General features: G+C 38.2%; 1 protein-coding gene, 1 long non-coding RNA gene, 1 other non-coding gene and 1 pseudogene across 3 annotated transcripts; 2 read left to right on the top strand and 2 right to left on the bottom strand.

Moving 5' to 3' along the window:
* On the bottom strand, positions 1–4,618 carry LOC131796382 (uncharacterized HIT-like protein Synpcc7942_1390). The gene is made up of 4 exons (XM_059113962.2): positions 4,370–4,618; positions 2,882–2,986; positions 1,068–1,143; positions 1–911 (listed from the first exon to the last, which is right to left on the bottom strand). Exons 1-4 carry the CDS (start codon positions 4,616–4,618, stop codon positions 820–822), a joined length of 522 nt encoding a protein of 173 aa, XP_058969945.1. The 3' UTR covers positions 1–819.
* Positions 4,619–4,637: 19 nt separating this feature from the next.
* On the top strand, positions 4,638–5,790 carry LOC131796383 (uncharacterized). The gene is made up of 3 exons (XR_009341132.2): positions 4,638–4,841; positions 4,959–5,173; positions 5,511–5,790. It is a non-coding gene; the product is annotated as an uncharacterized lncRNA (long non-coding RNA).
* Positions 5,791–5,806: 16 nt separating this feature from the next.
* Positions 5,807–12,998, bottom strand: LOC131796381 (methanethiol oxidase-like; annotated as a pseudogene).
* Positions 12,999–14,308: 1,310 nt separating this feature from the next.
* Positions 14,309–14,436, top strand: LOC131796470 (U11 spliceosomal RNA). The gene has a single exon (XR_009341135.2). It is a non-coding gene; the product is annotated as a U11 spliceosomal RNA (small nuclear RNA).
* Positions 14,437–15,441: the final 1,005 nt, after the last annotated feature.

Here is a 15,441-nt window from a genome sequence, read left to right on the forward strand (position 1 = left end):
TTAAGAAGGGACCAAAAATAGTCTTTATTTCTCTTTGACTTATGTAACTCCAAATAATAATTTTCTAACCCCTTTTTGCAGGGTTGAAATAAAATGGAACAGTTCCCTACTGGAGAGAAATCCTGAGATGAAATTTGTGGTTTAATACTATTTTTCCATAGCTTTCAAATGTGCACAATTTACTGTGGACCTTAAATGAGATGAATAGGTTTTTTTGGAAATACCACACAAGTTGAATAGTTAGTAAACTGACATAAGGTGGAGAAATCAAAATGGCAAAAATGTATGGTAAGCATTTTCTTACGGAAATAATCCCATCTTTCTTTTCAACAGATAACTGCAACTTCTTGATACTCATACATATCTTTCCAGATGCTATTTCTTCAATTGCTGTTTTCACTTGTTTGAAAATACAGCAAAACATTACATGTTTCATCTTTTACTTACATGGTGACCAACAATTCAAAAAAGATTTTATTTTTGTTTCAGAATACAAAGTTGGAAAGATGTCATTACCATCAACTTAGTGTCATAAAACCAATCTTTGCTGCCAAGTTATGTAATTTTTGTAGAACCTGCTTTTCTTACTAAAATTAGTTCCATTCAGGCACCTATAACGTGCAGTGAAGCCATTTTGTTTCAACTGGGCTGCTCAGAGGTGAATTGTAACTGGCTAATCACTTCCAAGCTAGATAATCAACATGCATGAAAAGTACTATTTACTTGTGTGGTATAAACTAATCTATAGCAATCACAAATTTTACTATATTAAAGGTGATGGATGTGTCTCCCTGAGGTTTTGTAGATTCAATGTCTCAATCAGCCAGGTGGCCAGGACATTTGTCGTCCACCAATAACATGAATATGAAGGTGATACACTGATTGAGCACCATCACGTCCATTATTGATCACTGAAATGAAAATATCAAGCAACTAAAGAACTATACAAACATGTCAGCTCTTGGACTGAGCTTTGTGCTGTAAGGAATTCTCTGACTAGAGGTACATGTAACACAAAAGAGGTTCCAAGTGTGCAACAATACAATTCAAGAATTGAGTCCTCTTACCAATCCTATATCCACTATCTTTCAGGTTTTCTTGCTCAGCAACTTTCTTTGCTACCCACAGCAAATGACCTAAAAGCTTTATAGGGATGAAATGGAATAAAATAATAATGATAATAAAACAATGTTACCATCAAAGCATAAAAATTTCCTTCCTCATCCTCAAGTGAAGTAAGTAATGTTATTATGGAAGCATCCAGATCATGGTTTTCAGGGATTGTTTAATGGTCAAATTTTAGAACTCTTTGAGATATCAAGAGCCATAATTACTTTTTATACCGAGACCTTGTTGGGTATTAATTTGAGTCTCTAAAACAAGAAAAAACACTATCACAGACCTAAAGCAAAACTTCTGTCTTGGTTCATTAACAAGGTATCCATGATTTGAAAATTATATCATCAGTTTCTCAGGCCGAAATAAGGTTTCCATTTAATTCCTCTTTGTGTACATACAGCAATCAATCAGCTATTGCTTATGGCTTAATGGATGAATGAATTGCATGACCAGCTGGAGGAAGCAAAATCAATCAGTTATCACTTATCACTATATATTAAATAAATGAATTGTGTGACCAGCTGGAGGAAGCAAAATCAATCAATTATCACTTATTGCTATATAATTAAATGAATTGTGTGACCAGTTGGAGGAAGCAAAATCAATCAGTTATCACTTATTGCTATGTATTAAATAAATGAATTGTGTGACCAGTTGGAGGAAGCAAAATCAATCACTCATCACTTATTGCTATATAAATAAATGAATTGTGTGACCAGCTGGAGGAAGCAAAATCAATCACTCATCACTTATTGCTATATAAATAAATGAATTGTGTGACCAGCTGGAGGAAGCAAAATCAATCAGTTATCACTTATTGCTATATAAATAAATGAATTGCGTGACCAGCTAAAGGAAGCAAAATCAATCAGTTATCACTTATTGCTAAACAGATAAATGAATTGCGAGACCAGCTGGAGGAAGCAAAATTCTTTGAAAAGATAACATAAATGCTCTTATAAACCAATCAAGATGTTCTTGGTTGCTTGTACCAGAAAAGAAAGGGGTAAATACTACTTTGATTTTCAACACGAAAAGATTCCCCAAGAGGATACACCAAATTTGAAGTGATAAGAACATATTGAGGGTTAAAAATTAATGATTTTCAAACAAATGAAAACAGCTTGATCATAAAACATAAGAATATTGATGAACTGGTCAGAAAATGTTTTCTATTTAAGTCACTTCCTAATCATGTAACTTAGGTGACTAGAATGAGAAACTTCATTTGGAAGACAAATGTTCAGTCAGAACTTATTGAGGATCTAGGTCAAATTCACTTTATTTAATAAGCTGAATTATGCGCACAATTTGATTGATTCTTATTTATAATCTATTTGAGGACAGACCCATAGATCGTGTCATCATTAACAAAAATTAGCTTTTATATCAAATAAAACAAATTGATATCATGTTGCAGTGCATCTGTTCAGGGAAAGATCCTAGAAGCTGTGCCTTGTGTGCCACTTTTGTTGTTCCCACCACATTTTGATATCATCTGTGATGTGAATCTATTTGTAATCATATAATAAGCTTAATTTTATATGCATTTTGATTCATTCTTACTTATGATCTATTAGAGGACAGGCACATAGATGACATCACCATTTCATCATATAAAATGAATAGTTTCCATTTTCCAAATGCACAACAAAAGAGAATTAGTTCATTTATCTGATGCTCATAACCATATAAACCACTCCTAACCTGAATATTTCAAGCCTACTCTGCAGGATGGATAATAAAGACTCTTGTTACTTACAGGAATGTCTTCTTCAGTGCTTGCCGCTAGTTGTGTTATAGGTTTACGTGGAATCACCAAAACATGTGTGGGTGCCACAGGATTGACATCGCGGAAAGCAATAGCCTGTTGACATATCCATACAAACATTACAGTACAATAATTGATTCACTGCTTGTGATAAAACCAATAGATCTCTTTAAAAAGTAAAGTCCTGCCATTGGTTATAATTGTGTGTGTACACTGCCACATGTATAGCAGCTTTACCATGAATAGTTCTTTTCATGTGCTACAAGTATGTATGCAAATTACAAGTGCAAAACACTCAAATGTTTGTAGCTATTGTATGTTTCGTCCATGATCAGTGTGACACAATCAGTCTACCACAGCTGATTAAGTGCCTATTACAAAATGAAAACAGATTTATTCACACTAATTGAGTTCAGAATCCATCTAGTATTTTTTGCCAGCATGAGCATAAACTGCTGTATATACATATTCACATTGGAGTCAAGTCAAAAGCAGTTTTTCTGTCTAAAGGGGGTAGATTTTTAAAGTAATTGTGGTGCTGCATTAATGAGAGTAAAAAAATAACATAGTTTTATAAACTGAGTTAATAATGTAGATTGGCCCCAATTAAGAGCTTTTAAGCTGATGTTTCGATTAGCCTCTCTTCAGAGCAAATTGAATGTTTTTTCTGTCTGCTCATCTAGGACAGATTCATTTTAACACTAATCAATAATACAACAACTAGCAACTTATATTAGTAATATAACTCTCCAAGGAGTTTTAGCAAACAAATAAAGTTGATCATAGACACTTTTAACTGTTTCCTACCATGTGACAAGGCCAATTTCAAGACACTATATTGAATGATCTATGCCCTTGGAAAGAGAGAACTAAAATAAAACCAACAACCTTAATATTTACACACTAGGTAGCCTCCCAAGTTTTACAAATTATTGAAAGTTTACGACATCCAGTATTTGTTGTGACCCCTTATAATATATAATGGAATAGTTACAGGTAAACATTGAATGTAAATCTCTTCCACTTCATTGTTTTGTTTGTTTCTTTTTGTTGATATTGAGGTTTATGAGACAAATTATGTGGGAATTTAAATGGAAGACATGATAATAAGGACAACTCAAGCACAAAGAACAACTTGAAAACCAATAACAACGACTATGTTAATTAATAAAGTTTTCCTTAGTAAAGTCCTAAGGCTATTTAAATATGAGTTTTAAAAGAAGGGAGCAACTGCAGAATACCCAGCCACTCATTTACATGTCATTGAATAAGAATGGTGTCTATTGTGATATGCCTCGATCTTCATAGCCTCCCGACACATGTAAGTGTGGCGGACCAAAGTGGCCGGGTATTCTGAAGTTTAGCCAAAAGAAAGAAGGGGTGAAACTAGTTTGGGGAGAAGGGGGTAGTTTTAGGTAGATGTAGGCTTCTTGAGGAATAACCATTGAATCATTCACCGAATTGCATTAACATACTGACCTTATCGTCTTCATAAATTATATCAGCAGGAATTTCTTTTCGCAAGATCTTGCCGAAAATTGTGTCTTGGGGCTGATATTTCTCAGCCGCCACGGAGGCGAGTTTGGCTTTCTCAACTTCATCATTGCACTTTCCAGTACTGCAGAACTCGGCCGTAAGTATCTTTGGAGCTACACTCAGAGCTGCAGCCGCTGTTAAAAAGAGTCTACTGGCGTAAAAATTGGTTCGGCGTAATATAATCGAAGCCATGCGTCGACTCGATAAATCTTTAGACTTTCTGAAAATACAAAATTCAATTGTTCAGCGGACAAATCACAACATAGAATATTGGGTTGTGTAAAGAACACTTCGCGTTATCGTCCGTGGGGTCTGGGACCCACTAGTTGGACGTTGGAGCTTGAGAGGAAGTTTGGGGCGTATGGTTGGTTAAGGATCAGACGCGTAGAGAAGCTAAATCAGGACTTTCTGTAAGGTACAAAGGCATTCTTACTTTCGGGGTAAGGTGTGATACACTGGAAGTGTAGCAAACTTCTTTAAATCTTCATACCATTTCAGACATAAGAGATTGATTGTCCCTGCTCTATTTCAGAATTAAACCGAAGTTACAAGAAGGAACGATGAAAAAGTTGGGTCATGACTGAACATCGAGCACAGACCACCACTTTTCCGTACCTCGTTGATGCAGCTAAGATCCTTCCTAATTCGCTTTCTACTTCTGTGTGATGAGATCACTATGGCAGTTGGGGATCAGCTGTGAAAAAGAGTGCGCGAATGACGATCCTTCTCACTGCCCTGGCTTTCCAAGTATTAAATCAATAATGTTCTAACCTGGCCTACTAGTTTAGGAATCTTAGTGTCGGTGATGTCATGATGCCAGATATCTCCATGCAGCCAGTTTCCCAAGTGAATTGAAAAATCACAGCGATTGGTGCAAAAAAATAGTCTGTCGCACCAGCACTACTAAATAGGAAAATAGGCTCGCGATCCATTGGCGATAAATTCTTCGATTGAGATCAAAATGCAGTCTCTTCACTAAATTATTCATTCATCAACATGAAAGAAAATTATGTGCTACATATGTTATGATTTAAACGTAAAAAGTAAAATCAAGCCAAGTTGAGATTTTTCTTTCTATTTACAGGAAGTGAGGCAACTTTCTTGAAACCTTCATATCATTTCAGACTTGTAGGATTGATTGTCCCTGCTCAATTCCCGAATTGAACCGTAATATTACAAGAGGCAAACGATGAAAAACTGGTGTCATTAACGGGGATCAAGCACAGACCCCGGTTCCAGACAGAGTGAATAAAAATGTACTCTATTTCAGTCCCTTCCGGTTAGATAGTATGTAAATGGTGACATGGTGTTCCAGACAAAAAAAAGAGCCAAAAAAAATACCGACACGTACCTATTAGGATAAAATAATTACTGTTTATTTAATAAGTATAATCATACAGGCATTTTAATGTGTTCTCACTTATGAACTACATCGATGAAGTCACAACAGCAACAAAATCTTGCTTTTTTATTACATATAACATGTAGTATAGAAATTTTGAATGTGGTAAGAAGATCAATGACAAACTCGGCTGCACCTGGTTTGCCACTTTTTTGTTCTTACCACATTTTGAATTCATCTGTGATCTGTTTCTGAACAGATTCACGGCAACATGAAAGCTGTTTGTCAAATTGTTGATCATTTTGTTACAGAGAAAGGACTATTCTAGCAAAAACAATTACATATGAATTTTATTTCAATACGAGTAATGAAGAAACTAGAAAAAAGCTAGCTAGAAAAAAGTTATATTTCGGGCATTTAAATTTTAGCGGGTACAATTTCCTTTTTCACTGATTCTGGACCTGGTGAAGTAACATTTATCTGATACATGTTATTGGCTACTATAGCCAGATATCAGAGGAGCAATCTCCCCCCGGATAACGAACTTCATGAGCTAGGGCTGCACCGTCGGGTTCGTCTCCAAAATCAACACAGAAATCAGGATTTAACTTGAGGCCACCGTTAACATTATGGACATCAAACTGCAGTAGCATAGAGCCTTTCCTGCGAGAAAAAAATAAAATGAAGTAACGATGAGGGAAAAACAAAAGTAGTTGAAGAAAAGAAAGGGTTGATCGTTTTACATTTTAAGGAGAAGTATTCGGTCGAGTCAATTTTTCTTCTTTCGTATTTCTGATTAATTTTTTTACTTTCTTGTTTTTTCCTGACCAAACTTTTATTTAATTTATCCTATATTCATTTCATACGTTCAGTATACTTAAACATTTCGAAAGAAAATAGATCATGTGTAAGGATTAGTTGACTGGCTCCCCATGCTAATCTTTGCTCATGGTGATTCAATGGAAAGCGTATCAAGAAACTACCGCGCGGAACTGAGAAGCAGTTTGTCACTTTTTCTATACAACCGATTAATGAAGTTTCACCATATCCTGACCCTTTGCACTTACTTAACGAGGTCAGGATAGAACTGATTGTCCCAAACGCTGTATAGTGATGTTGTGACGTAAAGCCGTTTTCCATCCAAACTCAGCTGAATCATCTGCGGTCCTCCTTGAACTCGCTTCCCTTTCACGTAACATGGCTCAGGCTGTGCGCTCAGTTCAGAATCCTCAATTACCTTCACTGGTCCGTCACTGACGATGCTGCCTCCGGCAAACACCTGAAACACAATAAGCGCCCCAAGGAGGCACGAAGAAAATAAATCTTTCGGACCAATGTTCAACAGTTATCGTAAGTATCGAATGATGCATAGTCCATATCACAAGAGTTCCCAAGATATATTGCTGTCCAACGGAGTTTGAGGACACTTACGGCGATTTATCTGATGAAAGTTCAAACAACCAGGTGTAATGTCTTCAAGGGTTTTGTGTGAAATTTCACAATTAAAATATAACTTAAGATGCATTTATAGCTTTACAACACCGGAAGCAATATTGTTCTGTGGACTAGACAACGAGGATTCCTTTCCCCCCCTCTTTGTTCATCGTGGGAGTTAGCCACAATCAGCCTAAACTTAGTCGGTGCAAGGTTAACAATTCAAGCGAAAGACGCCCAGAAAAAAGGGTACTAACTTCTCCTACTTCTACTTTCGGAGGTATAGAGACGCAACAATACTTTTCCGAGCCTCCTTGAAACAACTAAGATATTTCCCAAGGTACATATTCAAGTGGCATTGAGAGGATCTGTGGGTGAGAGGGTGTAAGAGTCCTAGTGAGCGAGATCCTTCTCACTGCCTTGGCTTTCAGTATTTTAATCAATCTGTTCTTACCTGGCCTACTAGTTTAGTGATTCTTAGTGTCTGTGATATCCACTGCCTGATGTCTCCATGCAGCCAGTTTGCCGAAGGTACAATCCCTTGTCGCTCGAGCGAGATAAGAATGTCTGTAACCAGGACCTGGGGCAAAGGAAACCGCCTCGCTATGCTACGTTTCCTTAGAGGAGTAAGTAAAGATCCAACTGCATTTTATTTCCGGCTCTTCGAATGCTGCTTCCATTCTTCTTTTCCTTTGTGTTATCACATCCATAAGTTCGTTCATTCGTTTATTTCTCTATCATTTCCAATTTGTAAGTGACAATTTATCATAGAAGTTGGATTAAACGAACAAACGCATTATTTAGACGGTCTTAGTAAGGAAAGCCTCAACAAGTTCAGTTGGATTATTTTTGAGACGTGAATCATTAAGTCTGACCCACCTGCATTTCCGGTAGAGCCCAGCCCTCCACTTTCTTAGCTGGGACTTTGATTGACGGTCTCTTGCACTCCAAGTCTTTTCCTAAACGTTTTAAAAATTAGCGTTTTCAATTAGTTGGTAATGCCTGGTTCAACATAATTTGATTAGAGAAAGTTATTCGATGCTGCTGAAACCTGCACTGAGAGAAACTCTATACAATCATACTTGTTTCATTCATATAAAATGAATTTGCAGTACTACACACCTCAAACCAAGAGGTTATACTCTATTTGTCCAGACAAGAGAATAAATGTATTAAAGGGTTTCAGTATTTCAGTATTATTTTTGATAAATTGTTTTTTAAAAATCAAATCACGCTTGAATTATTGAAAACAAAATATTTTCATCCTTTTGCACACAAACCCAAAATTACAAAATTTTATGCTTAATCTGGTTTAACTGTCGATTGTTTTCCTAGATGGGAACATTGTTAGTTTTATCCAAATACTGCGATTTACTTAGAGGGCGCACCTTATATGAGAGAAAACTGTGGCGTAACATATATAACGAACACTCACCTCATTTTGAAAGAATCTCACAACGGTGCTGTTCAATGCACACCCCACAAATCCTTGCGTCTGATCAGGATCGTGCATGAACCTGATTTCTAGAGGATCGTACCCTTGCCTAAGTCTATGGTCTGTTTTATGGTTCGTTCGTTCCAGTCCCACACGTACAAATGCGACCCGTATTTTCCTGAAGACAAAAAGTAGCAAACGATTGCGAAAAACGAAAAGCTGTACACTAGTAAACTAGTGAAATGTAAGTGTACTAAAGGGAATTATCGATTGAAAGTATGAGCGAGAGAAGGAACGTACGAACGCACAAATACACAATCTGCACACGAGCAACATGGCTCATCCTCCCGAAGCTCATCCCGGTTTTCACTCTACGTTTGTTACTTTTTCCCCCTGAATGGACTATAGTAAAGGACAACTTTCTTAACTTATTCCTACACTTTCAAATGGTTCCCTACAGCTAATTCATACCCATCGATACTCTTGGTTAGACTGATGTAGTGTGAGAACAAAACAACTACTCAGGCTCATATCAGGAGTCCAGCGTCCTAGAAATATCATGCCAACGCATCCCCCTAATTACGACTTTAAAACAGGTACAAACCAGGGAATGAACTAAACGCTCTTAGTCTCAATAGAATTTTCTATCGGCTTTGTGGGTCACTCGAATTTTTGCCCCTTTATTTCTACTAATACTAAGATTCAGTCGCGTTCACTTTCTTACTTTTGATCATTCCAATTTTCTAACCTGCAGCCACGTCCTCAATCTTAAATCCAAGTTCTAAGGCGCTTGGCACTCCCCACTCAGAGCTAATCATTACATTGTGTCGAGGCTGATACCAAAAGTCGTATCCCATGGGTGCTGCGTTTTCACTTCCACCTTCCCAACGTCCTTTGACCTTGAAAGTCTCCCCGTCCAGAATAACGAAGCCCCCTGAATAATGATATCATGATTAATGTTTCCTTTTTTTAACTGGACTTTCATGTTGAAAAACGAATTTCAGTGAGTAAGCGGTCCAGGGTCAACTGAAATACGAATATTAGACTAACTAAATCATTGTTGAATTTTTCATTCATGGAAATGTGACAATTCCTTAAAAATAATGGCGAAATATTTTCAGGTTGTAAGCCTTTTCAAGCCTTGCAGTTTTATTGGAAATAAAGAGTAATCTCCTACTGTTGGCTCAAGTGACGTAATGTTTGAGTAATTATATATACCATACCTTCGGCTTTTCCCTCCGGCGAACCTAAGGCACTGATCATGATCTCGCCACTCCCAGGCAGTGTGATGTATGAAGGTAGGCAGGCCTGTCTTCTCAAATACTTCCTCTGGTTCAACAATCTGTAAGTCAAAATGTTTGATCTATCCCAGAACAGCAGTAGATTCAATTATATTTCCCATGATGCATGAGCCATCATGGGCCAAGACATATCGGGAGACTTACCGTATCTTTCCAGACTGCGCGCGAACAACTAGGCTATCGAGAACACCTAGAAACTATGATAAGGTCATCTCTTGTAAAGGCTTGCGGCAGCGAAAGTTATCATCCACCTCATCTAAGCTAGCTTCCAACATAGAATTCCTGTCCGCTTTAACACTTAGAACGCGCAGAAGGCTAATCAAAAGCTAGAATGGTCCGAACTAAACTGTTCACACGCATGGGCAGTTTGGCTGGCAATCAATTGTGCTGGAAAGACTACAGCTTGAGACGCACTAATCACGGCGATTCAGATGAGCGTAATTCCTTTGTTATCCTTACCTTGTGACTACGCGGTGCTCTTGGGTCAGATTCAACATCACCAATGTAGATCCTGCTGGTTGTAATAGACGGCATAATCAAGCGGTTTCTTTTCTGGTTGGGATCTCCCTGTCAGCTGAAATAGAACAAAGTTTCAGGTGTTTCATTAAAAGCCGCCTAGACCGTTACTACCGCCTGTCAGACCTCCACTACCGCTTGTAAGACCTCTACTACCGCTGGTAAGACCTCTATTGCTGCCTGTAAGACCTGTACTACCGCCTGTAAGACCTCCACTACTGCCTGTACGACCTCTACTGCCGCCTGTAAGATCTCTACTACCGCCTGTAGGACTACTACCCTACCGCCTGTACGACCTTTACTGCCGCCTGTAAGACCTTTACTACCGCCTGTAAGACCTCCACTACCACCTGTGAGACTTCTATTACCGCTTTTAAGACCTCTACCACCGCCTTTAAGACCTTTACTACCGCCTGTAACGCTCCTGAAACGCTCGCACCATCAGTACATGATTATTGCTAACCTATTAGAATTTGTTTCAAATTGAAAAAAATTGGATCCAACTAATAACTTTCCAAGTTTTTACAACCTAGGTGTGACTCGTTAGGCACGTCCTCGCCTTAATGTAATTGGGGTAGAAAAAAGCAATGATCACAATTGCAACATTCAGTGTTCATTTATTCTTCAGTGTGCCAACAGAATGACGGCCCTAGTTTCTTCTTGAGACCAACTGACCTGCTGCAGGCATTCCAGCCACTGTGATGTAACTCGTCCCCTATATAAGGAACCTTCAAGCGATGAATAACCTATTACAAAATTCTACATTAATTGCAAAATGAAATTAACCTTTCAATCAATTTTTGCCCATCAGCATTTTCTTTCCTCCACTCCTAATTAATCCTCAGTTTGAAGCTGTTTTTTAGCCCACTTAAATTCCGCTTGAGAGCTAAGAGAAAACTCTAGTGAGGAGCAAGGGAAAGAATGAGAGATTGCGTCACCAAATAAACACTAGTTTTTACTGAATCGAATTCCAAGCCAAGCAGCAGGAACCGTTCGCCCTCCGTTATCTGCTCTCCTTGAAGTCCCTGAGTCAAAACACGAAACTTTAAGTGAGAAGGAGAAGAAAAGATTGAGTAGAAGACTGCGGGATTTCTAATGTTAATCTGGAGTGAACGACAATGTTTACCTACCTGACTGTAATTAGGGGAGTCTGGATCTGCATCAACAGTGGCAAGATAGTCCGGCTTTTGTATCCCCGTGTTACTCAGGATGCATGGTAAATACAATAATTTCTCTCTAGGACCTTTCATAGCGTCCTGTGGGGAGGCATAGCCCGGACCACATTTGCAGTGATCTGTGGAAAAAAAGACAACAGTGTAATGGAGGACGGTCTGGTGAGGAGGATCTTAATCTCTCCAAATCTTTTCTGTCTTGAGGATACTAGGTTACATATAACACAAGGACACACCAATTATGGAGGGAGGGCAGCGGTGCTGTAAGAGAATAAATTACAAAGTCTCGAAGGCTTATTATCCTAAGCCTGTTTACGATGTTAAAATTACATCGCGCGTATGTGATTTATTTTAGAAATAGATATCTTGTTGACCTATCGTTTTTCCCTTTCATCTGAAAAAAATGATGTACCACATCTCTTTGTTTATACTCCTGTTATACAGTTTTTTAACAGATACGTAATGCCGCTTTCATTTCTTTTACAAGTACGTTAAGTGCAGTTTTAGCTTTTTATAGTAATAGACCGTCGAATGTTGAAATGTTTATGCAATCAAAATGCATTGTGCAGAACCTGCTCTTTACGACATATTATATATCATCTATACTAACAGCGTGTTAGAGGTAAAACTATTATTTCGAAAGACCTTCGTTCCCTTTTCATTTTACTTCGTGAGCAACGCTTAGTACTGTAAGTTATTTGCGAAAATTCGTATTTGCAAATTGAACAATTTAAGGTCTCGTGAAGTAACTGAAGCTTGAAATAATCATATGATCGCGAATTGACTATCCGTAGATTGTCAGTTGAACTACAACTAAATTGCTTACCCTTTCCTCCTTAAACAACAATCTACATGAAGGAGCTTAAAGTTAATTCAATAAATGACAGCAATGCCTTCAGTCTCAGCTTAAGTGTGCAAGTGCGCGCTTGCATAACGATTCACAACAGAGGAAGAAAGTCGTTTTGTGCGCGATGAAAAGAGAGAAACAAGGTTGAAATTACTCCAAAGTTAAACCTATTACGGCTCAGCATTCGGACCTAGCTGCGTTTGCTCTTCGCTCATTGTTTCCTTTAATCTGCGATTAACCCTTCGCCAGCTGAAGCTGTGTGGACATTTAATTAAACCATGTGGATGAACTGCGAGGTTCAAATCCGACGTGCACATGGAATTTATAATACCCTTATTACTTGTTAGCGAAAGAAAGGACCTTTAAAAGATTACATTTCCAGAGCCTTATAGTCAATTACCTCCATTCATAGTTGCGCGGAAGGTTAAAATGAGCAGATTCTGGATCTTTCTCTACAGAACGCTTCAATCGACAATAGCTTCGCTTCAACTCGATCAGCAGTGCTAGTGGAAGCTAGCAGCTGCAGATATACTTTGTTCAGCGGGTGTCAGGACATAATTATCATATAATTCAGGACAGCTTAGCAGACCTTGGTCAAAATTAGTGTACTTTATTGGTAAATTTAGCCTAAATTTTACAAATAAGTTTGTGTTACTCTTTCTATCTCCTCAATTACCCTCTTTCGCATTTCTTTTGTATATCATTTTCTTCTTCTTGTTTTTTCCGCCCGTAAACAAAGGATTAATTCATGGTTTTATTCCATTATTCCATTAATGTTGTCATCTCGACAAGACTTAAGATGACTTAAAACAAAATAATTATGTATTCCTTTAAATTAAAGTTAAATGGTTTAAACTCTTGTGATATGCACCCACGATTTCCCCAGCCTGTGTAGAAGCCTTCTCCGTCAAGTTTGGCGTAAAGAGAAGAGCTTAGAGCCGAGCTGGAGTCACGCGATAGCCAGTGCGTAAGGACTGTAAAAGAAAAATTTACCCCAGGCTTCGTGTGACCCATGTCCGCTCTCTCAGCTTCTTTGAAAGGAAATGGAAAATACTGTCATGTACGCTTCGATTTACCTTTCTCTAAATACGATGGTCTTAGGATGACTGTTGATTAAAATTGAAACAGTCCGGTGAAAAGTCACGACTCTCGAGAGTAAGAGGTAACTGTTGCGAGCCCGAATTTAAGCTTGAACATGTCAGTTAACCAGTAAATCAATCAATATCTTTCTGCATTCCTGGTCACAAAATAATCAGGTGGGATAAAAACTAGTCATCATCTGAAAACATGCCATAATGCTTGCAAGAAGTTAAAGTAGCGTATGTCCACCATGTTGTTTTCGTCTCAAGCTCGTGCGCGGCAAAGTCTGGATCCAACACCGTGACGTAATCGTTGTCAAAAAAAATAGCCTCCGTTTTCATCCGTCCGTAACAGCAAGAGATCGTAAGAGACTGTTAGTTTTAGTTGCAAAGTCTGGGATTTTTAACAGTCTTTCCCTTGAACGGCTCAACATTAAAACAAAAACGAAAAAAGAATCAGTAATAAGGATTTAAATGAGGATGAATTCACTTTAAATGAAACTAAATGGGCTACTAATGTGGCTGAAGCAGAAACTTATTTTTTTTCATTTTCTTTTTTTAGATGGGCAAGATGGACCACTCCCTTTGGATTATAATGTGGTCAGAAATGGGACAATAAAGTGCAAAATAAAAAAATTAGCCGTTTTAAGAGACTATGCAATATAGTCTTATACGACGCATGCGCACCGTAGTATAATGTCCCACAAGGAAAGCAGTTCTTTGCTTGTCATCAAATTACGTATTTTCTACATTGATCAAAAGGGCCTTTGCCATCACTGGCACGTGAGACCTAAGGGGCTCGCGCGGAATCGCCATCCAGAGATTTCGGAGGCATAATCTTTGGACTCCCGTGGCAGTTGGTAGCCTCTCGCACCGACGCCCATATTATCATACAATAACCACGAGCAAGTAAACAATACTTGGTCCTCTTACTGTGAACTAACTTACTTGATTTATGTAGCTTGTCATTCCACATTGTGCGTTCACTCTACTGCTAACATTTTGTTGCCGAACGTGAAAAGCGGAAACCTAAAGTTTCTTGACGAGGACGATAGATTTTCAAACCGAGTATCATAACTTTCTTCAACGAGACAATGATTTTAACCCCAGCCTCCAACTCACGCGATCCATTGGGTACAAAGTAGAGTTGCGTGCAAACTTATTGAAAATAATCCACGTTGGCCGGTCCATGGCACGTCTTATGCTTAAAATTGGTTTAGTTCTATAAGCGAAAAGATTCTCAAGAGTATCAGTCTGTCAAAAAAGCCGCTCTCGAGGCGTTCTTCCACCAGTCTCACCTCTTTACTCACATCAAGACCGGTAAAATCAAACCAAATAATTTCAACACCAAGTATGCGACATTTTATTTGCTAAACTTATTATGATCGCCTTGGCCGCTTTAATCTTGTTAGCCCTAAATGAGATTGGATCTTACTCAATCCATATGTCATCAGCGGAAGTTTTTTTTTCTAAAGGAGGGTATTTTCATTGTTTTTATAACAATTGGCTTAGATTTTCAACAAGTTAGGACCTAGAGGGAAACAGCCCAACCCAGGCTCGAAATCCACTTCTGTTTGAAGCAAATAGGATTTTTATGGACCAATATCAGTATTTTCAACATCAAGTCCAAGCATCTTTAAAGCAATTCAACGTTATCTTTGCTGGTTTACTTACGTGGTTTTCTGCGTCACAGGATCCGAAATGTTTCGACCCGAAATTCTTTTAGTAGTTCTCACCAATCTTGACCTCGGAAGTTTTTAACTCGTGTGATACAAAAATCAAATTAAACTGACTTAAAAGTTTGTCTTCCTTTCGACTACTTTTCTAACGGCGATCATAAATGAGAAGGATCCAGCAACCATTGTTACGGTAGTTTGAGCACTTCTTTA

Source organism: Pocillopora verrucosa, chromosome 1 (assembly GCF_036669915.1).
Source record: "Pocillopora verrucosa isolate sample1 chromosome 1, ASM3666991v2, whole genome shotgun sequence".
Lineage (NCBI taxonomy): Eukaryota > Metazoa > Cnidaria > Anthozoa > Scleractinia > Pocilloporidae > Pocillopora > Pocillopora verrucosa.